We start from the raw sequence: 26379 nt of genomic DNA on the forward strand, positions 1-26379 counted from the left end.
GAGATTCTAATTAGGGCAATTAGGCAAGTAAAAGAAATAAAAGGCATCCAGATTGGAAAGCAAGAAGCAAAACTATCTGTTAACAGATGGTATGCTCTTATATACAGAAATACTAAAGAATCCACTAAAAAGCTATTAGAACTAAAAACTAAATTCAGCAAAGTTGGAGAACACAAGATATATGTTTATATATCAGCAAGAATTTTCACTGACAACTATAAAATATTGCTGAAAATACTGAAGATCTAAATAAATGGAACGGCATCCCATCTTCACCCCTTGGAATACAAAATGTTGTTAAGATGTTATAGTCCTATTCAAACTGACCTACAAAATCAGAACAATTTCTCTCAGAATCCCGGGAAGTCACAAAGGACCACGTAGTACACAATTCCAATTATTTGAAATGTTCAGAAGAGGCAAATTTATAGAGACAGAAAGTACATTAGTGGTTGCCAAGTGCTGGGGGAAGGGAACAATGTGGAGTGACTGCTTGTGGGTACAGAGTTCCTTTTTGGAGTGATGAAATCTTCTAAAATTAGAAAGTGTTTATGGTTACACAACTCTGCAAAGGGGCAAATTTTATGGCATGTGAATTATATCTCAAAACTATGTTATAAAAAAATGAAGATGTGAAAACTTTTAAATTTGGTATTAGTTGCCACCTATCAAAATGTTAATGTCTCAATAAACATTACTGAGAATCTACTATATGTCATTAACTTGGTCTATAGCTAGAGGATGAATAGATGATAGATAGATGATGATAGATAGATACTCATTTACTCCCTACTCCAGTCCTATTAAGTAGGTATTATAAAAAATTTGATTTCAAAGAAATATAAAATTTGACCAAGGTCACCCAGCTTATAAGAGGTGAGGCCAGGATTCTTAAGCAGGTCTGTTTGGATTTTATACACATATCTTTTCCCTATCATATATTTTAATACCTAACATGTTAATAAATTGCTTCTTTTCAAATAGTACATGCTCCCAAAAAAGTTTTCTAATCCCAGCTTATTGGTTAAACAAAATATGAAGGAGGCAGAGAAAAAAATTAACTTCGTGTGGCTCACAGAAGTATAATTCATTTCCAGCATTTGTCACACCCTGTAATGTTTGGAATTCTGGCATATAAATCAATGACAGTGGAGATAGTTTTATTTAAAAAAAAAAAAACACAAAAAATGTTTAAATAGTTATATTCTTCCTAGTTTTCAAAGCACGCTTTCATTTATTTTTTATTTTATTTTTACTCAATCTCATGAGATTGTTAGAATCTCGTTTTACAATGAAAAAAATGATTGTTAAGTGACTTTCCATGGTTCCATGACTTGCCAAAGGCCACGTGGTTTGTAAGTGAAAGGATCAGGATTCATGTCAAGTTGCCCAAGCCAAATCTTTCTTTTCTCTAATGAACAGGTAGAAATCTGCCTTGAGAGAAGTTGGGAATCCGCCCCAGAGATGTGATTACCAGTAAACCGCCATGCCATGTTTCTACTCACACACGCCCAGTGGGTGCTGTGTTCCAGAGGGACGTGTTTCTACAGGTACACAGAAGAATAGCATTGCAGTTAGGCACTATTCCTGGAGGGCACAGTCTCACCCAGTCCCCCACACTTTATGATGATAATAAATGAGAATAACTTTGCCCTAGGCTAGGGGTAACCTTAAACCTGCCTAATTTTTTTGAATAGGTAAATCACTTGCAAGCTCTGTGCTTCAGCCATTGTTGGTTACTAAGCACATTCAAGAACCACTCACAGTCTAGCTGGCATGGCTCAGTGGTTGAACATTGACCTATGAACCAGGAGGTCATAGTTCGATTCCCAGTGAGGGCACCTGCCTGGGTTGCAGATTCAAGGCAGCGATCAATGATTCTCTCTCATCATTGATGTTTCTATCTCTCTCTCCCCCTCCCTTCCTCTCTGAAATCAATAAAAATATATTTTAAAAAACAACAACTTACTCATATATGGCTTTATCTTCCAGCCCAAATGAAGCAATAGGAACTGGATTTGCCTCTTGTTCAAAACAACTAGAATCTGGACAAAACATACGAAACAGTGGTTTTCAAGACACTGGACATCAGACAATGGAGAGCAGTGATTCTGGGGAGATGGTAAACAAAGGGGTAAGTCTTATAATTGCCCCTCGCTTACTGACTACCTGAGTTTCCGGGCTGTGGTGCAGGGCAGGGGAGCACAGGCAGTCTCTATAAGTTGAGGAGCAGAGTCAGGGGTCTGAGGAGTCAGGCAGTTAGTCAGGTTAGTCAGCTGCCAGGAATCAGGCAGAGATCGGAGTCAAAGCAAACAATTCTCAAGGCAAAATACCAGAGAAGAGACTGCTGCACAGAGAGATAACTAGAAATCTTCAGACTCCCCTCAAAATGCAGCTGAGATATGCACATGTGAGAGGAAACAACTTAATGCCAGCTAAAGAAAAAAATATATATATATTTTTTAATCCTGACCTGAGGACATGTTTCCATTCGTTTTTTGAGAGAGTGGAAGGGAGGGAGGAGAGAGAGAGAGAGAGAGAGAGAGAGAGAGAGAGAGAGAGAGAGAGAAAATATTAACATGAGAGACACACATCAATTGGTTGCCTCCCTTATGCGCCCCAACCCGGGCAGGGATAGAACCCATGACATTTCAGTCCATGGGCCATTACTCTAATCATGGAGAAAAACTGGCCAGGACCAGGTAAAGAATTTTAAAAGCAAATCATGAAAGATCTAATTCTTTCCAAGTAACTTCATCAAGTCCGAGAACAAAGCTCAAACTATTTAAAATACATAAAGCAATACAAAAATACCAATGGCATATTTCACAGATCAAGAACAAATACTCCAAAAATTTATATGGAACCAAAAAAAGACCCCAAATAGCTGCAGCAATCTTGAGAAAGAAGAACAAAGTTGGAGGGATCACAATACCAGATCTTAACTTATACTACAAAGCCACTGTAATCAAAACAGCCTGGTACTGGCACAAGAACAGGCATCTAGAGCAGTGGAACAGAACAGAGACCCCAGAAATCAACCCAAGCCATTACACTCAGTTAATATTTGACAAAGGAGGAAAGAGCATACAATGGAGTCAAGACAGTCTCTTCAATAAAAGGTGTTGGGAAAACTGGACAGATACATGCAAAAACATGAAACTATACCACCAACTTACACCATACCCAAAAATAAACTCAAATGGATAAAGGACTTAAATGTGAGTTGTGAAAATGTAAAAATCCTATTAGAAACCACAGGCAGCAAAATCTCAGACATCTCTCATAGCAATATGTTTGTGGATACATCTCCTCTAGGGCAAAGGAAACTAAGAAGAAAATAAACAAATGGAACTACATCAAAATAAAAAGCTTCTGCACAGCAAAACAAACCATCAGCAAAATGAAAAGGGAGCCCATTGCATGGGAGAACATATTTGGCAATGATATATCTGATAAAGGGTTAATATCTAAAATATATAAGGAACTCTTATAAGTTAACAAAAGGAAGACAGACAATCCAAATAAAAAATGGGAAAAGGACCTGATTAGACACTTCTCCAAAATGGACATACTTATGGCCAAGAGACATATGAAAAATGCTCAAAGTCACTGATCATCAGAGAGATGCAAATTAAAACGACAATGAGGTATCACCTCACACCTCTCAGAATGGCTACCATCAACAAATCAACAAAGGACAAGTGCTAGTGAGGATGTGGAGAGAAGAGAACCTTAGTACACTGCTGGTGGGAGCAGCCACAGGGGAAAACAGTATGGAGTTTCCTCAAAAAATTAAAAATGGATCTGCCATTTGACCCAGTGATCCTACTTCTAGGAATATATCATAAGAAACCAGAAACACCAATCAGAAAGAATGTATGCACCCCTATGTTCATAGCAGAGCAATTTATAATAGCTAAGATCTGGAAACAGCCCAAATACCCATCAGTAGATGAGTGGATACAAAAGCTGTGGTACATTTATACCATGGAATACTATGCAGCAGTAAAAAAGAAGGATATCTTACCCTTTGAGACTTGGAGAGTATTTTGCTAAGTGAAAGAACCCAGTCAAAGAAAGGTAAGTATCACATGATTTCACTCATATGTGGAATCTAATGAACAAAATAAGCTGGTGAACAAAATAGATCCAGAGACATAGAAGCATGGAACAGACTGTCCAATCTCAGAGGGAAGGGGGTGGGGGTGAATGGGAAGAGATTAACCAAAGAACTTGTATGCATATATGCATAACCCATGGACATAGAGAAGAGAGTGGGGAATGCCTGTAATGTAATTACATATGTAATACTTTCAACAATAAAGATTTTAAAAAGAAAAAGGAAAAAATAGATTAAAAGAGTGCTGATTCGCTTTTGTGCCTCTACAACTTAGGTTCTAAGTATTACATATGTCCTCCTTTTTCCCCATTGACCCTTTCTAGCACCCCCCCACTCCCCTCACCCCAGGCATTCCCTACTCTCTTCTCTATGTCCATGGGTTATGCATATATGCATACAAGTTCTTTGGTTAATCTCTTCCCATTCACCCCCACCCCCTGTATTCCCTGTAATCTTAGGAAAGAGGCTAAATATAGAGAAAAATAGGTATAGCTCACTTATAGCCTTGCCTAAATTTCCCGTTTTCATAGTACTGATTGCCCTAAAATATCCCATAGCGGGCATAGGTGCTCTAATCTAATGAATAACAAGTTGAAATTAAAGTCAGTCTTTGGTACCTACAAGTTGACTTCATAAGATGGGATCCCGGGGATGCCCAATTGAAATAGTTAATATGACCCAACATAAAGTAGTAGTTTGAGAAAACAGGGCCTTCAAGGATTAAAACTTAGTACAGTATATAAAACCTCATTAATAAAGTGGTGATTTTTTTTGACTGCTTGTCCATTTGGCAGCCCAAGTTTGCCTGTTCTTAAACCTGGGGGGAAAAAATGGTGCTTCTTGGTGGATGACTGCAAACGTAATGCTGTGATTCCCTTCCCTTAATGCCCCATACCCAATAGTCAATATTATTAAAATTACTGATTCTATTCAATCAACAGCCTGTAAATATTTTCTCTTATAGATTTGGCTAAGATGTTGTGTTCAGTGACTGTTTCCTCAGTCTCTCAGCTGCAGTTCGCCTTCACACCTGAAAGGACCCAATATTCCTTTTCCATGCTCCCTATGGGGCACCTTAACAGCTTTGCCCTCGCGCACAATCTTTGCAGGGAAGACCTTCACTGCATCCACTGTCCCCAGGAACACAGATAGAACATTACATTGAGGACTTCCTCCCCTAAGGAGATTTGCTGGACACACTCACGGACACATCCAACATCTATTAGTCTTTTTGGGTTCTGGTGGTAACATTTTATTTACAAATTTTACTTCCAAATTGAACACAATAGGCACTCCTGTTAGTGTCCTCAAAATGGCTTCACTCTTGAGGCTTTGGCAGTCTCCTCTCAGGCCTCTTGGAGCCTTGGGTCCACTTATTATGGCCATATGTTGCCCAAGGGCATTTAATGCAAGAAACTGCTCCTTTTGACCTCATGCTATACACCATTAAAACAAATGACTGGCTACCTACTGGCTTTCCTGAAAACAGGCTCTCACAGACCCTGAGCCTGTGATCCCCAATACCTGGATGCCCATTACCTTTGGGCAATGGGAAAGAAATAGCAACCCACAAGCTTGGCAGGTCACCAAATCTTCCTCAAGACAGGATGGATCCAAACCGGGCCCTCTGGCATATTCCATGTGCAAGAGGAGATGCTTTCCCGTCCTCAGTCCCTTGCCGGATGTCATGGTATTGCAGGAGTCACTCCTCCCCCAGACCCTATTGGCTACCTATGGCCCTTCCTCCATGGCCCTTTTCTTTATTTAAAGAGGGCTATGTCTTGCCTCCCTGTAAATACTTATTATACAGTATATGAGGCCATTTAATAGTCTATTCTTATATTTATAAAATGTTGATCTAGCCCCCATCCCTAAGTACACCTATAAGGCAAGATGTCTGGAGGTAGATGGTTCCAATCTAGGCTAACCAAGCAGTTCAACAATGTCTTTACGTATCCAAACTTTTTTGTCTTTTGTTTTTGTCCTTAGGCTTGTTCCTTCATGGTTGTTAAGATGGCTACAATATCACCTTTCCCCAAAAACTGTGTCCAAAGACAGGGAAAAGAGGAGTTTCTTCTCATAAAACTTCTTATTGGGGAGTAAAACCTTTCCCAGAAACCTCTAGACTTCCCTGTGTGTTATTAACCAGCATTGGGTCACATGTCTGGCAGACAGAATAACTAGTCATCAACCCCAAAGATGTCCACATTCTCATCCCCAGAACCTGTGAGTATATGACTGTATGTGGCAAAAGGGACTTGGCATATGTGAGTGATTAAGGATATGGAGATGGGAAAAATTATCCTAGGTTATCCGGTGGACTCAATATAATCACACGGGTACTTAGAAAAGCAGAAGGGCTCAAATTCTTTAAATGTTGGAGCTGAAACCACAAGTCCACCTTTTTTAAAATGTTTGCACAATATAGTTCAAGTGCCATCTCAAGTATGTGCGAAGTCAGTAACTCCCTCTAAGTAAAGTTCATATGAGTTTCTGGGAGCTGTGGAAACCGATGAAAGCCACCCAAACAAGAATAGGCAGAGGCTATTTACTCAGAGCTTACTAGAGCAAGGAGTCAGTTGCCATCACAGGCATCTGGCAGACACTCAAAGGCAGGCAGGGGAGTGGAGACATTTTAGTGAGAAAGGAAAGATCCACGTGTGCAGTGTTTGAAAGGTGGTGCACTGGGAAACTGAAGGTGAGTTACCTGGAAGCAGCTCTGTGATTGGATGGGGGAGCATCTTTGGCTTGCTCCGGTTGGTCCAGAGGTGAAGATGGGGCAAAAATAGAGAAGTTGTAGTCAATGACTGCAGAGGTTGTGGGTCAGAGTTCTGTTATTATCTATGGTCTGGCCATTGTCCAATTGTACCTCCAGTCTCTCAGAATTTGCCATTCATGCCTGCTTCCTGTTGACACAGAATGGTATTTTCCCTTCAGCTCACAGGGCTCCCCAGACGCTGGGGAAGGCACTAGCTATGAAGTAACACAAAGTAGGGGTGTTTTAGTTCTCAGCCAGAGCCAGTCAGGAGGGAGGAAATCTGGAACTAGTCGTTTGGAGAGTTGTAGCCAGATACTAAAGGAAACTGGAAAAATTGAAAATTGGGTAAGGATTAACAAATTTGGCAAGATTGAAAAGGCTGCCACAGGAATAGCATGCATGGCACTTTACAATTCTCTGTATACATTCTGGTGAGAAATAAATTTATATATTTACATCACTTACTGGGCACCCACAGGGCGTGAAGAACTCTGGGTTGTACCCAGTGCTTGAAAATTTGAAGGAATTCCTAATTAATAAACCCAGGGAGGAGGGTTTTGACTGCTGCTAATGATTTACTCATTCTCAGTGTGGTGATCACTGTCAATTCAAAGAAAGACCAAATATAGGGAAGGTAGAACCATGAGACAATTACCAATGGAGACCATTAGTAGCATTAATAGCACAATGGTAAATGTTATAGAAAACATCTTTCAGCGTTCCAGGTTAGCCAGGACAATCAAAGACACTGTAGCAATCTGTGGTGAAAAATCACTGTTAAAGTTCTTAAAGCAGTTTTCTTTCCCTAAGTCTCAAGCAGAAAGGACAACCTCCGGTATGTATGGATTTGGTAGTTTTCATAATCATAAGCTTGGAGTAGACAAACATTTCCTGAGCAAAATGTGCCTACTATGAAGATCACTGGTAAATTGTACTATATTAAAATTAAGCGCTTCTTTTCATCAAATACATTCTCACAACACAATACATTCAACAAAGAACTTGTATCCAGAATAAATATATTTTTCAAAACCAACAATAAAGTCCATCCAATAGAAAAATGGGGAAGAAGAACAGGTATTTCACAAGAGGACACTGAGAGAACAATAAGCATATATGAAAAGTACTCAATCTTGTTAATGATCAGTGTAATGAAACTAAAGCCACACTGAAATACTGCTACACGCCTGCTAGGAAAAAATGGAAAAGACACCATTAAGTGTAGGCAGAAATACAGGACAATTGGAACTTGGGAAAACTGGCTAGAAGCATCCAGCAAAGCTGAAAATATTGTATGTCCTGTGACCCTGCAATTTCACCCCTAGGCAGACATGTGTACCAGAATTCATGTACAAGAATATTTGAAGCAATACCACTAATAATTGTTCGCAAACTGGGAATGAACCAAACATCCATCAGATAAGTAATGTGGTTTATTCATGCAGCGGAGTACTATACAGCCATGAGAATGAACCATGAACAAATACATGCAATAAAAATCTCACGATGTTAATAAGCCAAATACAAAATACATACTGTTTGATTCAATTTGTGTAATTTCCCAAACCAGACAAAACTAATCTGTGCTCTTAGAAATGAAGATAGTGGTTCCCTTGGGGAGGTAGTAACTGGAGAGGAGCAGGTGGGGCTTCCAAGGCACGGGTAATATTGTTTGTTGATCTGGCTACAGATAGTATTCATGTTTCATTTGTGAAAAATCAGTTACACTTCAATAAAAGTTAGAACAAAATGATCTGCCTCAGCCTGTACACTCAGCTGAATGAAGAAATGATTCCTTCTCTTGGCCTCTCCCCTTGGCTACACTCCCAACTCCTGCCAGTTCCCAATGGTGAGGGTGGGGAGAGAAGCACCCCTCACTGACTAGCATACGCACTAAACTAGATCTGCAATGGGTCCGACTGCTGAAGGACATCTACCAAACGTGAAATGAAGTCTGCCTTCCTGCCTGTTGATCATTCACTTTCTCCCCTCGTCCCCTAGTGCCTAAATGTCCCCGCGCTCTGCCCTAAAGCCTTACTTGGTAGTAAATGTTCCTCTCAGGGAACACTTAAATAAGTATCTAAGTTTTAACTAAAGGGATGGAGTGTCCCAATAGTTAACACTTCGAGTTGCAGGATGGATGGGCAAGGAGTCATTTGAGCCTTTTTAACACTTCTGGAGGAATAGAACATGCAATGGAAATGCAGGCCTGATTGGGTTTTGTGGGATGTTCAAATCTTGGCTCTGCTTTGGGCAAGTTTGTATCCCCTCCGTGCCTGTTTCCTCATCAAAATAAACTTAGCCCTATCCTTACCTCATACAGTCGTTATAAGGATTAAATGAGTTCCATATAAGTTAGAAAAGTAACTGACATAAGATAGGTGCTTAATGTTAGCTGACTTTATCCAAGGTTTGCTATCCCCAAGGAAGCAGGGCCCAGGAGCTCAGGGAGCAGAGGGCTTTGGGACTGACCATAAGTCTCCCCAGGCAAACCTGGGTGTCCCACACTTGCTCGTAATTGCAGTGAGGAGCAGGCTAAATAAATGCGAGCAGAGGAGGAACTGAGGACACAAGGTGGAGGAGGTGGCTGTCTCTGTAAATACGTCTATCATTAAATAAGTAAGTGTAGCACCCACTGCATCTGTTATCTTCAAAGAATCAGGAATGTTGCTGAGGGTGGAAAATGAAGACAATTCTTATGAGGTGTGTTGTATTTTATATAATAGCAATTAGGGAGGTGAGTACATTGTACACCTATGCTTCCTACTGACCAAAGGGCCAGTAAATGCCACGAGCATTTTCGTATTTTATTTATACAGCCCTGGTCCCTGGATCTGGCTTCTTTTAAAAAACCCAGAGAGGGTGGCAGTGACTGGTTCATGATATAGCAAAGCCTGAGGTAGACAACAAAAAGTCATTTTATCAATAGTGAAAAATAACGTTCTACTGAATATCCATGAGAATATTCATACTGGCATTTTCTCACACCTATGCAAGCCCAATCTTCATTAGAAGAATACTTGAAGATATATCAAAATAACATAATGGCAATACACTTATGAAGCTGAAGAATAAATTCCCAAAAGAGCTAATGGGATTGGAGATCTGAACATCTGATAGCAGGATGGATGGGCAAGGAGTCATTTGAGCCTTTTTAACACCCCTGGAGGAAGAAAACATGCAATGGAAATGCAGGCCTTTTTCTGCCTCTCCAATGACGATCAACATTGCACCTCGCCTCAAAGCCTCTCAGTGTAAACCTCTTTTCTGATGCCCTATCAATGCTATTAACACAAATGTAGACCACAATCCCATTTCCTCAATTTCCAAGTTTAGGGAGGGGATAAGCCAGGAAACTGTACTGATAATTACAAGGATTCGTTAACAGAGGTCAGTCTCCAAATCAATGCCCTCTCTCTCTGCAGGCACATTTCTTTGGGAGTCACACTAGAACCAGACGCTTGGTAGACACAGAAGGAGCAGTTACTACCCCCAGGTTTCATGCTGTCTGTAGGTTAGACACTGCCCCTTGGAATACACCTGGGATTGCCATCTCTCCCTGAACACTATATAGGGCTAGTAGTGCCTTTCCTTAAGCGTATTCTGTTCTAGGCCCAACAAATTCAATTTGCGCATTCTTGGTTATACCATACTCCAGCCATGTTCCTGGAGCAGTCCTTCCAATCTCAGGTTGTGTTCTTTCCACAAGTGGCTGGCTGATTGACCCTCATTTCTACTTTCATCTTCAGAGGCCAAACTGAATGGCAGGTCTGGGAGTGCCCTTCAGTCATTCCCATGAACCACTTACATCACTGATCTGACAATGAAAAGACATATCCCTCAATTTCCTAATGGTTACAAGTCTTTAATGAAAAATCACCAAATGTTTAGACTGCAGGTGTATTTGGGGTGGGGGTGGGAGTCCTACCAGCTTTTGCCTTGGTGATGGTGGGCAGGGGCCACCTTTCCCTAATACAGGACACCACCCAGACACTTAATTGCAGCAAGGAGACATCAGGGAGTGGAGGGAAGTGCAGAGAAGGTAATGAGGCCAACAAAGCTCAAAGGAAAGGGCAACTTCCGTAACTCCGCATCCTCAGGTGTGACTGCGCCTCTCCTGCACCCGCAGCAGCTCACTCAGACCCCCGAACCCTGCTCCATCCATTCCGGATCTCTTCTGTTCCTTCCTACCCACGGCCCTGGACCTTCCTTTTCTCTCTGCTTTCTATTACCAACATTTACTCCATCCTTTAGGCAATTCTTCTTTTCTCCAAATTATCCATGGAGTGGAAAGAGCAGAAGGAGGCTAAAAACGGTTTATTATTTGCTCAGACTTAACTAAGACCATTAAATGAACAACGATAGGAAATAATAAAGCTTTTCAGTTCTACTAAACTTTCATAATACTCTCTGGTACTTCCTCTAGAACTAAAATAAACGTGTATATGTAGTATTAAGGGCTCACCATCTCCCTCTCTTCAGCACCATTACAAAAACCTTAGCTAGCTAACAGCAGCCACCATAATCAGAAGTACTATTATTTATTTCCCCAAATGACTCATGACAATCACCACCAAGGCAAAAAGACTTACTTTTTGTAAGCTGGTAACAGTTTGGCGATTGACAGATTGCAGAAGAAACAGAAATTAGGTAATTCATGTTTCTTGCTAAAAGATTTGCTACTCCAATACCATAAACCAGGGGTCCTCAAACTTTTTAAACAGGGGGCCAGTTCACTTTCCCTCAGACCGTTGGAGAGCCGAACTATAGTTTAAAAAAAAAACTATGAACAAATTCCTATGCCACTGCGGGCCCGGGACGAGTCGGCTGCTAAGCAGGACAGGCAGCAGCACCCGGCGGGCCCGATAAATGTCCTCGGAGGGCCACATGTGGCCCGCGGGCCGTAGTTTGAGGACCCCTGCAACAATAGCACATATAAACAAACTGAGAAATACACTTTTTAAACAAGTACTCAGGATTATTAGAGAAATAATGTCTTTTAAACATGCTTTAAAGAAATTATTTATGAAAGGGATATGCAGTAATTGCTCTGCTTTGTTCTTTTCAAGTTTTTACTACATCTAAAAACTGGCAAGTTTTCTCAATTGTGATGTGACACTATTTAGGACAACAGTTCACCTAGCTGTCAATTTTGGAAGAGTAGTCAAGCAAGAAGCCAGAGCTCATGATTGTAATGGTTTTGAAATAGCAAATGCAAATTCTGAATGGTGATGAAATGCTGGATCCTACTATGCAAAATACAACATTGTAATTGAGGAGTAGATACTGCTGCTTCTTTCTGGGCCGAAAGGAGTAACGGATTTATAGCATGTAGCGCTATAACCTAGATCAACATGAGAGAATGAATCTGAAGTTGGTCAGCTTTTTTTTATAGTCACATCCTACAACTGCAGTTCCATATTTATATCTGAGGAGAACGTGCAATTGGTTTACATGGGAGCGCTTTCATTATATCTTGAGAGAAAACATCAACGGCATTTTTGTTCAATGAAGAAAGGTAAATCTAGTTATATTCTTGATACCTAGAAACATTAATTGGCAGGAATTTCTTCAGAGAAAACCCTCAACATCTAAAGCAGTTTTGTGCTGGCATCCAAAATGTTCTATCCAGTTCCAGAAATGTATCATATTAGCAAATAAAATAGTTACTATTTGTAATGAAATGTAGTAACTGGCTAAAATTCTAGGTTAATAACTATTATGACCACTTAAAATTTATTTTATAACTTTAGCGATACTGACTGAACACTTCTTACATTCAGTTGTACAGATATGCAATCCATTTAATCTCGAAAAACACTATGTAAAACTATAGAAATGAGAGAACACACTTACAAACTATTATACTCCCTCATCAATTCTACAACTGCAATAAATTTAATACTGTAAACAGACCGAACAAATCATAGCACTGTGGAAAGAGTTCAGCAACTTTAACAAGTCATATTGTAATTTTCATGAGCTCAGAGAGTAGAGGCAAATGGAATTCTTAGAACATTAAAAATAGATTTTAAAGACAAAGGTCCCAACTTATTCTTATATACACACACAAAAGTTCATCTGTCACAGACAGCAAATATTGAATGTATACACTGGAGTTTCCAGCACCATCCTGTACATTTAGAATAATTAAAATAAACAGAAAGTTGACAAATTTATCTAAGGTGGATCATTCAAATCTGTGTAAGATGAAATACAGCTGTTCTGGTGCTCACTGCTGCTTCTCAAATGCAAAAACCAAGTAAATACCTAAAAAACAAAATAAGTAAAGTTACAGTTTGCTTCATCAAATCCTCAGGGAAAACAAAATAATCTCAATCCTATTTATAATTTGGTAAAAATTCTTAGGCCTTCAAGCAGCTTTTAATTAGTCATTTAAAAAGCAGATAAGGGGTTATATCTGATGTTTATTTGAAAACAAATGTCAGTATACCCAGTGACATTACAGCCCCTGAGAAGACCAATTCAAAGGCTTTAAATATATCTAAACACAGTTTAAGAAAATTTAAGAATATGAAAGCAAAGAAAATTAGAAGTAAAAAAATCTTAGGACTAATTTTATTTTTTATCCAGAGCAAAAAAAAAAAAAAAAAAATTATATATATATATATATATATATATATATATATATATATATATATATTTTATTCAGAAAAAAAACTAAGAAGAAGAATGATAAGGAATATATAACATGCATGTTAAAATTCTAATAACTGAATTGCTATGTTGCAGGGCCTGGTAAGGAAAGTGAGACAAAGGTTACATGATAATCGATGCTTAAAGGTATTAATCTGGCCCCAACAATGATACTCCTCCATGAATCCAGCCCCAAGGGCACTCTCTCTTAAATAAAATTTCTTACTTTAATGTGTATTCACTCAAAGACATCTAAATGCATCTAAGGTTCTCCATTCTGAACCCCACTAAGGTTCACACCTACAATATCTTCTAATACGATACCAATAGGTTTTATGGTAAGAAAATAGCTGAAAAGATGACAAATTATCAAAACATCACAAGGATGTTCAGAGTGTGAATTAGGACATTCATTCAACTAGCGATAATAGGCCACATAACTTAGGAGTCTTCACTCCTTTAGTTAACTTTTGAACAGGGAACATATGAAGGATGGCAGAGACCATGTAACAGTCTCCTGATCCTTTAGCTTTTTGCCCTTCCAACCCAGCCTGTATGGGTACCAGTTTTTCCAAAACACTACTTTGACTCTGGCCATGCTATTCTCTATTCCGTATCTGCTAGTTCCCAATTTGATTTGATTTGATTTTGATTTTTTGCGCAATGACAGGTGGACAGAAAACAGGCAGGATAATCATCAACACCGTAGATTCTTCTAGAGGATAAGGAAGCAAAGTAATCTAAATATTCATATGAGATTTAAAACAGACCAGCATTACTTAACTTTGCCCTGCACTCCAAGGTTGCAGTGCAGCCCTGCCCAACCCACTCCCAAACACCTATACCTACTGCAAAACCCCCTGCAGTCCTGTCCTTTCCTCCTCAAGAGTCACTTAAAACCACTAAGATACAGTGTCTGATGTCAGAGAAGCAACTGTAACTTTTCTTTCTAACTCAAACACTCTGAAAGTCTCACTCATATAAAACGCTTTTTGTGCAGGCATTTCAATTGGGATTTAAAGAAACAAATCTTGAACCACTTCTAAAAGCAACCCAGGAACAATTCTCTACTTCCCTTTCACATTTAAAGTATCTTATAGAGAGGCAGCAGGCTGGGGTAGTAAATGCTTAATGATTAGACCAGTAGGAGTTCAAAATATAACTTCTTACATTTACTAGACTGTGAGACTAGGCAAGATACTTTCCAGCCCACAAAGCCCTCCAGTTTAGAATAGTGTGCCTTATCAAAGAGTTGAGTGCTCCCAAGAGCTAGAATCTGGCTGCAATTTGGCCATTGCTCCTTTCCTATTGCTTTTCACATCTCTAACCATCTTCTCCTCAACTGTCTGGGGCTATCTAATTCATTCGTATGCTATCATTAAAGTCTACAATTAATATAAACATACTGCTATAAGCTACAGCCATCATACCATCAAAGCCTCCGACCAAGCTGTCCGCCCTCAAGCTGTGCTCTGGGACTGGCAGCGTATCTAAGATAGCTGTGTCATCTCCAGTTTGGGGAAAGGAAATGAGTAGGTTTATGCTCATGTCTCAGGTGTCAAAGATTACGTCTCTATCTCTAGCATAGCTTCAATCCCTTTTCAACTAAGGGCACCAATATTCTGAGACAAGCTCAACATGCTGGCCCTATTTGTCTTCTTTCCTTTTCTTCTCTATCCAATTCAGCACGTCCTAAGAAAATGTCTTTTCTGTGGGTTTCTATGAGGCCATGGTTATGAGCACGGAACACTGTGACCTTAGCCAAGTTATTTAACTGCTTTCTCACCTGTGAAAAGTAGATATAATAAACAATAGTCTATTTGTAAAGTTGTGAGGATTAACTGAGTTACAACATATGTAAAGTTAAAAATAGTGCCTGGGCACATGTTAAACACTGGCTAATATCAAGTATTATTTTTTTCTCGGGTTTCAGGACTTTTCATCATTCAACTTTCTTTCACCTTATTTTTCCCATTACAGTAACTTTGGCATTTAAAATCGTTTGCCCACCTAGTACATTTATTTTGTCTGTTTCTTCCATTAGATAGTACACTTCTGGAAGGCAGAGATGATAACTTATTTACTTTTTTATTCCCTAAAGCCCTTTCATAGAACTTTATGTAAGTCAACACTCAATGTTTATCAAATGGATTATCTTTGAGTACTACTTATGCCTTCAACATAATTACCAAGTATTTAAATGAACAGTGCGAACTACCTTTTAAGTCCTCAGGGCAACCACATAAGGGTATTACCATTATCCTACCAGTAAGGGAGCTGACTTCCTCAACATCCATTTGCTGAAGAACCTCAGGATTTCACAGATTTGTCAGGTCTCTGACTTCTCTTCCAAAGACAGGTACCTCACTTTACAGTGTCTCCATATCAGGCCTGTTCCCACCCCTCTAAAATATTTACTCAATGCTCCTTCACTAAATGTTCTAGTATCTATTATGCCTTTGCTGTCAACATCAGAGCGACCAAAACCAAATAAAGTACATGGAAATGTTCTATAAGCCATAATTTTCTATAGGAAAGCTGAAGTAAAGCCATCAAATACAAAGGGCTATGTAGTTAATGAGCAGGCAACGAAAATGTTTAGGAATGTTCATGAAAGTTTATATTAAACAACATTCTGCATATATTTTCTCTTGACACTAAACAGCTGTACAAAACAGGGAATTAGACATAAGTAGGGATTTTTTGTATAATTAAGTACATACACAACCTAATATGTGTCAGAAAAATTCTCAATTTCAGATTTTAATGATCACTTTAAAACAATCTTTGAAAATTTCAGTCAATCTATACTGATGATATACTCACTTGTAGCTTCCCATTCTGATTTACTTAAGGTTCCCTAAAATTACAAAAAAAAAAAAAGAAAATTTCAGACTGAATATGGAAGTACAGTTGATCTTTGAACAACACAGGTCTGAACTGCATATGTCCACATATATGTGAACTTTTTTTCAATAAATACTGTCAATTTATTTTCCTTATGCTTTTAAGAACATTTCTCTAGCTTACTTTAATACATTTAACATATAAAATATGTGTTAATTAACTATGTTATCAGTAAGGCTATTAGTTAAATTGGGGAGGGGATCAAAAGTTATACATGGATTTTCAACTGTGCAAAGGGTCAGTGCCGCTGATCCCCATGTTGTTCAAGGGTCAACTGTATATATACATATATATATGCACTTATTTTTCAATAATGTGCAGAGGTGTTCAAACAAAATTTTTGCTATAAATATACACACAAATTACTATATTACTGTGACCTGAACATACAAAATAAATCATAACCTTTAACACCACCCTCTCAACACTTTTGCCCTCCTGCCAAATTCTCTAAACCACCACTTCTCAACTGAAGGGTGAATTTGTGTAAAGAGGGTGTTTGTGTTTGTGTGTGTGTGTGTGTGTGTGTGTGTGTGTGTGTGTGTGTGTGTGTGTGTAACAGAAAAAAGCATCTAGCTTGTATATTTAACTTGGAAAACAAAAAAATCAAAATGCCTATCTCAAAACATCAAATAGCCCTACAGGAAGAAATAAAATTTTTGTGTTTTTACAAAGAAATAACCAAATGAAGTACATATCATGCAAAGGAACTAAATTATATTTAAAATAGTTATCAAAATATTAAAACACATTTTGATATAGTAATGAAATGGCTAACAAGATATAGTAGCAACTCTAGCAACTAATATAATTTTGAAGAATGAATGTAAACAATATTCTAAGATGCCAGCAGAAATGTGTTATGCAAATATATATAATTTCTATTAATGACAAAGTCACAGCTACAGATAATACAACTGTGTTATTATTGTGTTCATAATACAAGAAAAGGTAAACTTCATGTAGAAGTCAGTGAAAATGAAAATGTAATTTTTCACCATCTGTTCATGAGCCCTGAATTTTATCTATGGAACACCATTAGATAAAATAGCACCTAGGTTAAGATATAATGATATAGCAAGAAAACTCAAACCAAGCCTCTTAACATTTCCCCTATCTTTACTGCTTCATATATAGCACTCCATTCTCAGTACGTTTTATTCCCCAGTCTATGGTTAAAAAAGTCATCATAACTTAAGGGAAACATATTAATGTGTATCTGATTTATAACTCAGTAAACCCACATTCTGTATACCAACGAAATAATTTCCTAAGTTTCCATATGTACTTTTTTTCATTTTTTTTTTAAGAAAATACGTTAAAATTTGAAAACTTACCAAAGGTAACCTTACTTGACTATTCTTTATGTACTGTGCTGCATGTTCATAGTCATCTGCCTTTTCAGAAGCAAGTTTGGAATTCTCATTTGCAGGATATGCCTAGGGAAGCAAGTCAAACTCCCTGTTAAGATATCACACTGAAACTTACAATGCAGAATAAACATACCAAATCACTGAAATAAAATAATTAACACAGTAATTCCCAAGTATTGCTTCAGGAAGACAAACTACATATACTTGTGAAATATATATATCTTATATAATAAGAGACTAATATGCAAATCAGCCAAATGGCGGAACTGGTTGGTATGACATGCACTGACCACCAGGGGGCAGACGCTGAACACAGGAGCTGCCCCCTGGTGGTCAGTGCGCTCCCACAGGGGGAGTGCCACTCAGCCAAGAAGCCGGGCTCAGCCAGAAGCCTCTCCTGCCTCCACAGAAGTGCTAAGGATATCTGACTGACGGCTTAGGCCCGCTCCCCGCAGCTCCCGGACTGCGAGAGGGTGCAGGCCAGGCTGAGGGACTGCCGCGCCAGCCCCCCCCCCGCCCCTGGTGTGCATGAATTTCATGCACCGGGTCTCTAGTATATATATAAAAAGGGTGGCAAGCAGCAGCTGTTATGGTGAACTTGAACATAATCAGAATATTTGAAGTTGGACTAAACTGTTTCATTTAATCACCACCAAGGACCGGTGTGCATGAATTTCGTGCACCGGGTCTCTAGTATATATATAAAAAGGGTGGCAGGCAGCAGCTGTTATGGTACACTTGATCATAATCAGAATATTTGAAGTTGGACTAAACTGTTTCATTTAATCACCACCAAGGACCACTTAGCAGCAAACACTTGCAGATCCCTGACTCTCAGTCAAAAACTTTTTCTGTTACAACACAAAGCTGAAGGAAGGTATTATCAAATGAACTAAATATTAATTTGAGCATTATAGCTATTTAATAGCCACGGAAGGCATGAACAGCAATTAGAAACAATACAAATGAAAAACTCTAGTCAACAGAGAACCCAGTGAGTTTAACAAGATAAGGAAAATAATCCAGCCTCCAAATTACAGGTAATCTCCACATTCTCATAAGCATCTGAAGAAGGATCATCCAAAAAAAAAAAAAAGGGTGTGTGTTTTTAAGAGTATGTTGGCCAAATGTTTATTCAAAGTATCCCAAGCACTATTTATAGGGCATTTTAACTAATTTCTCTTTATACTATGAAGAAAAGTGCTTTGGAAATACATGTAAATCAAACATAAATTACATAGACTATTTAATATAACAACTATCTACTCTATAAAAATTATATATTCTTTACCAGCTAGCAAGAAACAACTTTAAACCTAGATCTTCCTGGCGAATGTGTAAGAAAATGATCTGGGAATGTCTACTGTGCTATCTTCTTTTTATTTTCTTTATCAATATCCTACAGTGAATGGAAGCATTAGAAATTTAACTATTTGTTTGCTGTTTAAAAACTGTTTGGCTCTTTGGACTTCCATATTGTTACCATTAGCAACTATATTCTTGATTGGATCTTAACACAAGATATAAGAAAATCGTTTGTGATCACTAAATTCTTTTTTGAACTTTTAATTCCACATCTTATAGTTTCATTGCATCACAAAGCTTCAAAACTTTAATTTGGATGTCTGCCAAACTATTCTTTTGTAAATTTTTTCTTCACCTTACCAGTGTAATCAGACTCCTCCATGTGATTATTGCCTGTCAAACATCTAGTTTCACTCCCCTATTGATCATTTTAAAAGACCAAATAACATGACGATAAAGTTCCAAAACTGATTGTTTTGTCTAAACTTGCTAAAATGTACATATCTTATGAAGTATCTCCCCTCAAAGCAGTTACCTTTCCAGAACTGTTTCCAGGTGAGAAAAAAGAAAAGAGGTGTCAGGACTTTATAACTATAGTTCCTTGGCTTATATCTTTTCATTCTTCCTTCCATCTGCTACACTGCTCCAGGAGAGCAGAGTAAAGTTGTACTGGTTCTACTGCTGAAACTCTGAAGGCTGACGGCTTTAGGAAAAGACCTTTTATAGCAAACATCAGAAAACAGATCCATTTAAAATCTGACTTGGACCAAAGCAATAGCATCCTGACAGCTCTTTCTGCCTCTGGCTTTAACATCCCTCAAACCATGCTATCCCAGTCATATTCTCATTCTTGTTTGGTCATGTCCTCTCTCACTTACAGTCCTTTACAGGCCTGCAAAAGTTATTTGGTGAAGTAGAAAAATAACAAAGGACTTTTTCAAACTACATACTATTATTGCTCATGTATGTCCCCAGATAGCCACGGTAATAGGTCATATCCTCAAAGGCAGTAATGGGGGAGAAGACTGGAGACCTACTGCGCTAAGAAATATTGAGTTACCAGTACTTCCTCAAACATTCTCTGCTCTCTCATGCTTCTCTGCCTTAACTCTTATAGTCTACTTTTCTTCCCAAAAGGCCCTCTTATATTTATTTCTTCATTACTGCAATTCTCACATTCCACTGAATTATTTGCTTGTATGTTTATCTCCTTAATACACCATAAGGTCCTTAAAGAAAGAGGACCATTATCCCATATCCCACTGTCCAGATGTATTTTTGAATAAATCAATTCATTACACAAATCAATTTATTACCCACATGGGAAGAGAAAGTATAAATAACTGATCACTGTACATGCAAAGCACCATCAAGTAAGGATGATAGCAGGCGTGGGGAACCTTTTTTCTGCCAAGGGCCATTTGAATATTTATAACATCATTCATGGGCCATACAAAATTATCAACTTAAAAATTAGCTTGTTATATTTGGTCAAACATTTAATTAACTCATCCCTAATGCCTTGGCAGGGCCAGCTCAAATTATTTCACAGGCATTATATGGCCTGCATTCCCCACCCCTGTACTAAAGGCATGTATGTGTGTAGTGATTTATGCACACAACATTTTGTAATTTTTTCCTTTTCCTCAAAACTAACAAAAATAAGCCTCTCCTCCTAATATAAAGTAAATACAAACATTCCTAATTCTAAAACAAGAAATATGACCAACAAAGAATATGACATTTTAGTGATTACTAGTTTTAAAGGACAATTTAGGATTTAAAAGTGACCCTCCCACTCAAAATCAGGGGGGAGGGGAAGGGATGCAACTACAATAGGAGACTTTTGTTAGAGTCCTATATAATAAAGAGGTGATATGCAAATTGACCCTCATGTCCTCACAAGATGGCTGCCTACAACCAGGCCGGCAGGGGGGTTAGTGAGGGACAACCAAATGACTGAACAACACCCTGCGTGCGGCAACCAGGCCAGCGAGGAGGGAGGGCAGTTGGGGGTGACCAGGCCAGCGGGGGGGGGGGGGGCAGTTAGGGGCAACTAGGCCGGCAGGGGAGGCAGTAAGAGGCAACCAGGCCGGCAAGGGGGGGGCGAGTTAGGGGTGACCAGGCTGGAAGGGGGGGCAGTTGGGGGCGATTAGGCTGGCAGGGGGGAGGCAGTGAGGGGTGACTAGGCCAGCGGCAGGGAGGGTAGTTAGGGCAACAAGGCCGGCGGGGGTAGAGGGGGGCAGTTAGGGGCGACCAGGCTGGCAGAGGGAGGCAGTAAGGGGTGACCAGGCTGGTGGGGGGGAGGGCACAGTTAGGAGCGACCAGGCCGGCAGGGAGGGGGCAGTTGGGGGGAGACCTGGCCAGCAGTGGGGGGCAGTTAGGGGCGACCAGGCCGGCAGGGAGGGCAGTTAGAACGATTAGGCCGGCACACAGAGGCAGTGAGTGGTGATCAGGCCAGCAGGGGAGGGGCAATTAGGGGCAACCAGGCAGGCAGGCAGGTGAGCAATTAGGAGCCAGCGGTCCAGGATTGTGAGAGGGTGCAGGCTGGGCTGAGGGGACCACCCGTTCGTGCATAGATTTCATGCACCGAGCTCTAGTACACCTATAAAAACTGAAGAAAATCTAAATGTTAATAGCCATGTGACCCCAAACAGCTATTTACCATCTCTGAGCCTCAGGCTGCACATTTAAAAATAGAAAAAGTGGCTGCTTTGCCTACTTCATGAGATAATTGAGGATAAGAAAGGGTAGACTTAAAATACTTTTAAAATATTCTAAATTTGATGAACTCTCTAAAGAAGTTTAATGACTGATTAATATGACCACTGCTTAATAACAAAAATGCTCCCTATGATCAATCCAATTAAAATACATAAGGAAAACTAATTAATTAATGGCTGTACACTATGTTTAAAGCTTATATAGACTACCTTCACCACTGCATTAGGGGAAGCAGAGAGGAGTCCAGGAGTTAAAGCAGGTCTCAGGACCAATATAGGCTAAAGATTGAAATCTTGCTAGACAGTCACAAGGAACAAATTATACATGGTATGAACTTGTCTCCGACTCTGGCTAGGAAGGTTTTAAATTACTGATTAACAAAAGGGCATTAGTGTAAAGAAGTGGTTCTCACCTGGGGGTAATTTTGAACCCCAGGGGATATTAGGCAATGACTAGAGACATTTTTGGCTATCACAGCTGGGGCAGTAGTGCTACTGACATCTAGGGATATTGTTGAACATGCTACAGTGCACAGAATAGTCCCTAAACCAAGCTATTATCCAGCCAAAATTCCAATAGTCCTGAGGTTGAAAAATCTCATTTTAAAGAATTACTATCTAGAAAATAAAATTTGATGACAGCATCACTCATTCATTCATTCATTCATTCATTTACTGAGCACCTAACCTGGAAAGTTTCTGTGCCAAGCTCTGTCCTAGGTGCTGAAGAGTCTAGAGTAGTTATAAATAATCTGTGTAATACATTAATATTAAGTGTCTATATGGCCTTGAAAAGAATCTCAGAAGCAGCCATTGTTTTCAAAATACTTACCTCCAGGGCCTGCATTCGTTTTAACAGCATTTTATTTTCACTGTTCTTAATCTTTTCTTCATAGAATTCCAGAAATGTTTTTTTGTAGACGAGTTTCATATTGTACTTCTTCACCATTCTGTCCAAAAAAATATTAGATAATGAAAAGGCTTCTAAAATATTTGTAATTTCTCAACAGCTTACTTTCACACAATAGTGACATCTTCTGGACTTAACTAAAAAAACTACCATATCTCCTTCATATATTCACAATAAAATGATGCAAAATAAATGCTGAGCAATATACCACTAACCATGTCTATAAAAAAAAATACGTCTTCCAAATCTCAATTGGGTCACAGGGAGCTCTCTATTAATACAACAAATGGGTCAGGAACCAAAATGAAAGACTGTAAGATGGGAATAAAGAACTATAAGGAACACTTTTCTATAGAATCCATTTTATTTAACTTTATTTCTATAGAATCCTCACAGCAGTATTGAAAACAGCTGCCAACTTCCTTCTTAAAATATTCTTCTTCTCTTGGGTTCTATGGCAAGTTATAGATACTATTAATTTTTATCCTATATCTTGGGTTGCTTCTTTTGTTTCACAGGTTTCTTTTACCCAAGTTTAGTTGCTGAAGAGTTTGGCTGAGAGCCTTTACTCATTTTCACTCCCCTGATTTTACCCAGCACAGTTATCAGTGCTCAGCTCTCTCTTCTGTCCCACTCATTTATTCCACTGCTTACTAGAAATCTCCACCAGGATCTGGCATAGGCATTCTCTAACTTCCCATGTCCAAGGCTGACTCCCACTAGATTGTTTCTCTGCCAACCTTTGCTATTTCAGTAAATTTCTTTAATGATTCATGCCAGAAATCCTGGGAGTTCTCTATACCATCACCCTCTCTTCACTGCCCAGTGTATTCAACATGCCACTCCATCCTATATAATAAAAGCCTAATATGCTAAATGTCTGTTCAACCAATCAAAGCGTAACATGCTAATGATATGCTAAGGCCATTCAACCACTCACTATGATGTGCACTGACCACCAGGGGGCAGACGCTCCAATTGGTAAGTTAGGCTGTTGCTGGGGTCCGGTTGATAGGGGCTGACATACCCTGGAGCCCTCCAGTGGTCCCTCCCCAGCTGGCCAACTTCCTGCATCCCTCCTCAGCCCCGATCGTGCACCAGTGGGGTTCCTCAGCCTGGCCTGAGCCCTCTTGCAATCCAGGACCCCTCGGGGGATGTCGGAGAGCTGGTTTCAGCCCGATCCCGCAGGCCAGGCCTAGGGACACAACTGGTGCACGAATTCATGCACCGGGCCTCTAGTTAAAATAAAATTTACTTCAATGGCTTTCCTTCAGCTTCTTGAACTAGCCAAGATCTTCCTCACTTCAGGTCTTTCATACATATTGTCCCTTGTACCTGGAAGATTCTTAGTTCCAGTCTTTCACTGGCCAACTCATCCTTTAAATTTTGACTTAAACCTCACTTCTTCACAGATGGCATCCTTAAATCTTCAATTACATTAGTTCTCCCAGTTATACTCCGTGTGTCTGTGCCGCCCCTGCACTCCTACAGCTCCCCTTGCTGCATTTGTCAACTTTTATAACTATGTATCTGTAGACATCGTGAGGGAGCCTAGGGATGATTCCAGGCAGCAAGTAAAGGAGAAAAAAAAAAAAAACAGAAGAAACAACTGGAAAAACCCTGAGGACTTGTGAGGTGAGGGGACAGAATGAAGGGAAACATATGCAGGCCACTGAGATTTGTATGTACTAGTAAAAGGCATATGTAAGGCAGGATTTCCTGTATTAAATTAGCCCTTCTTGGAAAGACAACATGAGTAAAGAAAAAAATCTCTTATATTCCAGGCAGTTCCTTTCTATTATAAATCTCCAAAGCTTTTAGAAATAAAACCAAGCTTTACACATAGCCCAGCCAGCGTGGCTCAGTGATTGAGTGTCAATCCATGCACCTAGAGGTCACCAGTTCAATTCTCGGTCAGGGTACATGTTTGGATTGAGGGCTCGTTCCCTAGTACGGGGTGTGCCGGAGGAGGCTGATCTATGTTTCTCTCTCATCAGTGTTCTCTCTCTCCCTCTCCCTTTCTCCTCTAAAATCAATAAAAACATTTAAAACAAGCAAACAAACAAACAAAAAAAACGCAAGCTTTACACTTAAGAAACATCATAATTACAAAGAACTGAAATTCAATTTGTATAGGTTTGCCATATGAAAGCTAATTATATTTTTGTTCAGTTTCTTAAGGAAATGGCAAAGGGCATCTCAAAAAATCCCTGTACATTGTTGGAAATCTGTCTCACAAAATGAATACCTATTTCAATAATTTTTTAAAATTTAGATATTAAAATGATGACTTGTGACTTTTACATCTATCATCATCAAGCAAATTAAGTAGAAAAGATTGCTAGTGCTTACTTAGCACTAAAAAAAATTAACTAAAATCGCCAACTTTGTTAATTAAAACATCAAGCTAACATATTAAACATATGTAACAACACATTAAAAATGTCTGTTTAATTTCTTGTATTATGAAGCTGAACAGTACCATTTCCCAAAAGTTTACTAGTTTTATGAACAAATATGATTTAAGTTTTTTAATTTTACAGTTTATATACATAAGTTGTGCACAGTATTTTTCTCATGTTTAGTAGTCCACTTCTATGTATTATAGAACTCCTGAAAATCTTATACCCATAATTTTACTTTCTGAGATAAAATTCAAATAGTCACCAACTAAAAGTAAGCAGATAATAAGCTTTTGTTCCCTCAGTTAAAAAAAGACTTTTGTTTTTAAAAAGTAGGAAATAAAATTCAGTTAACCAGCTTCCATTTAAGTTGACTCTTCCACTCTCCCTATCAAGGAAAATCCTAAGATCAAGGTATCTCATAAGGCCTTGAAGCCTTACCTGATGAAGTCTGATACCCCAACTTTCCCCGTGACTATAGAGTCCCCAGAACTCCTAGAAATTCAGGTACATGAGGGAATGCATTCCTGAATCAGGATTTTATTATCAATACTAGTGGCCCGGTGCACAAAATTTGTGCACGGGGGGTAGGGGGGTTCCCTCAGCCCAGCCTGCACCCTCTCCAATCGGACATCCCTCTTGCAATCTGGGACTGCTGGCTCCTAACCACTCGCCAGCCTGCCTTCCTGATCACCCCTAACTGCCTCTGCCTGCCTGCTTGATTGCCCCTAATTGCCTTTGCCTGCCTGCCTGATCGCCCCTAACTGCCCTCCCCTGTTGGCCTGATCTTGCCCCCAACTGCCCTCCCCTGCAGGCCTGGTTGCCCCCAACTACCCTCCCCTGCCAGCCTCATCTCGCCCCCAACTGCCCTCCCCTGCTGGCCTGATCTTGCCCCTAACAGCTCTCCCCCCGACCCCGAGCCTGATCTCGTCCCTAACTGCTCTCCCCTTGCCGGCCTGGTTGCCCCCAACTGCCCTCCCCTGCCGGCCAGATCTCACCCCCAATGGCCCTCCCCTGCCGGCCTGATCTTGCCCCCAACTGCCCTCCTCTGCCGGCCAATTTGGTTCTGATTGGTTGGTTTCTATGCCAGTCAGCATCAAAAGCTCTGCCTCCTAGGCAGCCATTGGCTCCTCACACTTCACCCAGATTTGGTTCTGATTGGTCAGTTTCTATGCCAGTCAGCGTCTCTGGGCCTATCAACGGGGCCTGATCAGAAAGGCG

At 39.6% G+C, this 26379-nt stretch overlaps 1 protein-coding gene across 1 annotated transcript in view; it reads right to left on the reverse strand.

The window, feature by feature from the left end:
- Window positions 1-8296: 8296 nt before the first annotated feature.
- Window positions 8297-26379, reverse strand: part of RNMT (RNA guanine-7 methyltransferase) — a 33823-nt gene continuing 15740 nt past the window's right edge. The window contains exons 8-11 of the mRNA XM_080684056.1: window positions 22679-22796; window positions 17783-17884; window positions 16365-16398; window positions 8297-13151 (exon numbers count right to left, since the gene is read on the reverse strand). Coding sequence (XP_080540182.1) covers window positions 13114-13151; window positions 16365-16398; window positions 17783-17884; window positions 22679-22796 — 292 coding nt within the window. The 3' untranslated portion in view covers window positions 8297-13113. The remainder of the gene's footprint in view (window positions 13152-16364; window positions 16399-17782; window positions 17885-22678; window positions 22797-26379) is intronic.

Source organism: Plecotus auritus (assembly GCF_963455305.1).
Source record: "Plecotus auritus genome assembly, chromosome: 8".
NCBI lineage: Eukaryota > Metazoa > Chordata > Mammalia > Chiroptera > Vespertilionidae > Plecotus > Plecotus auritus.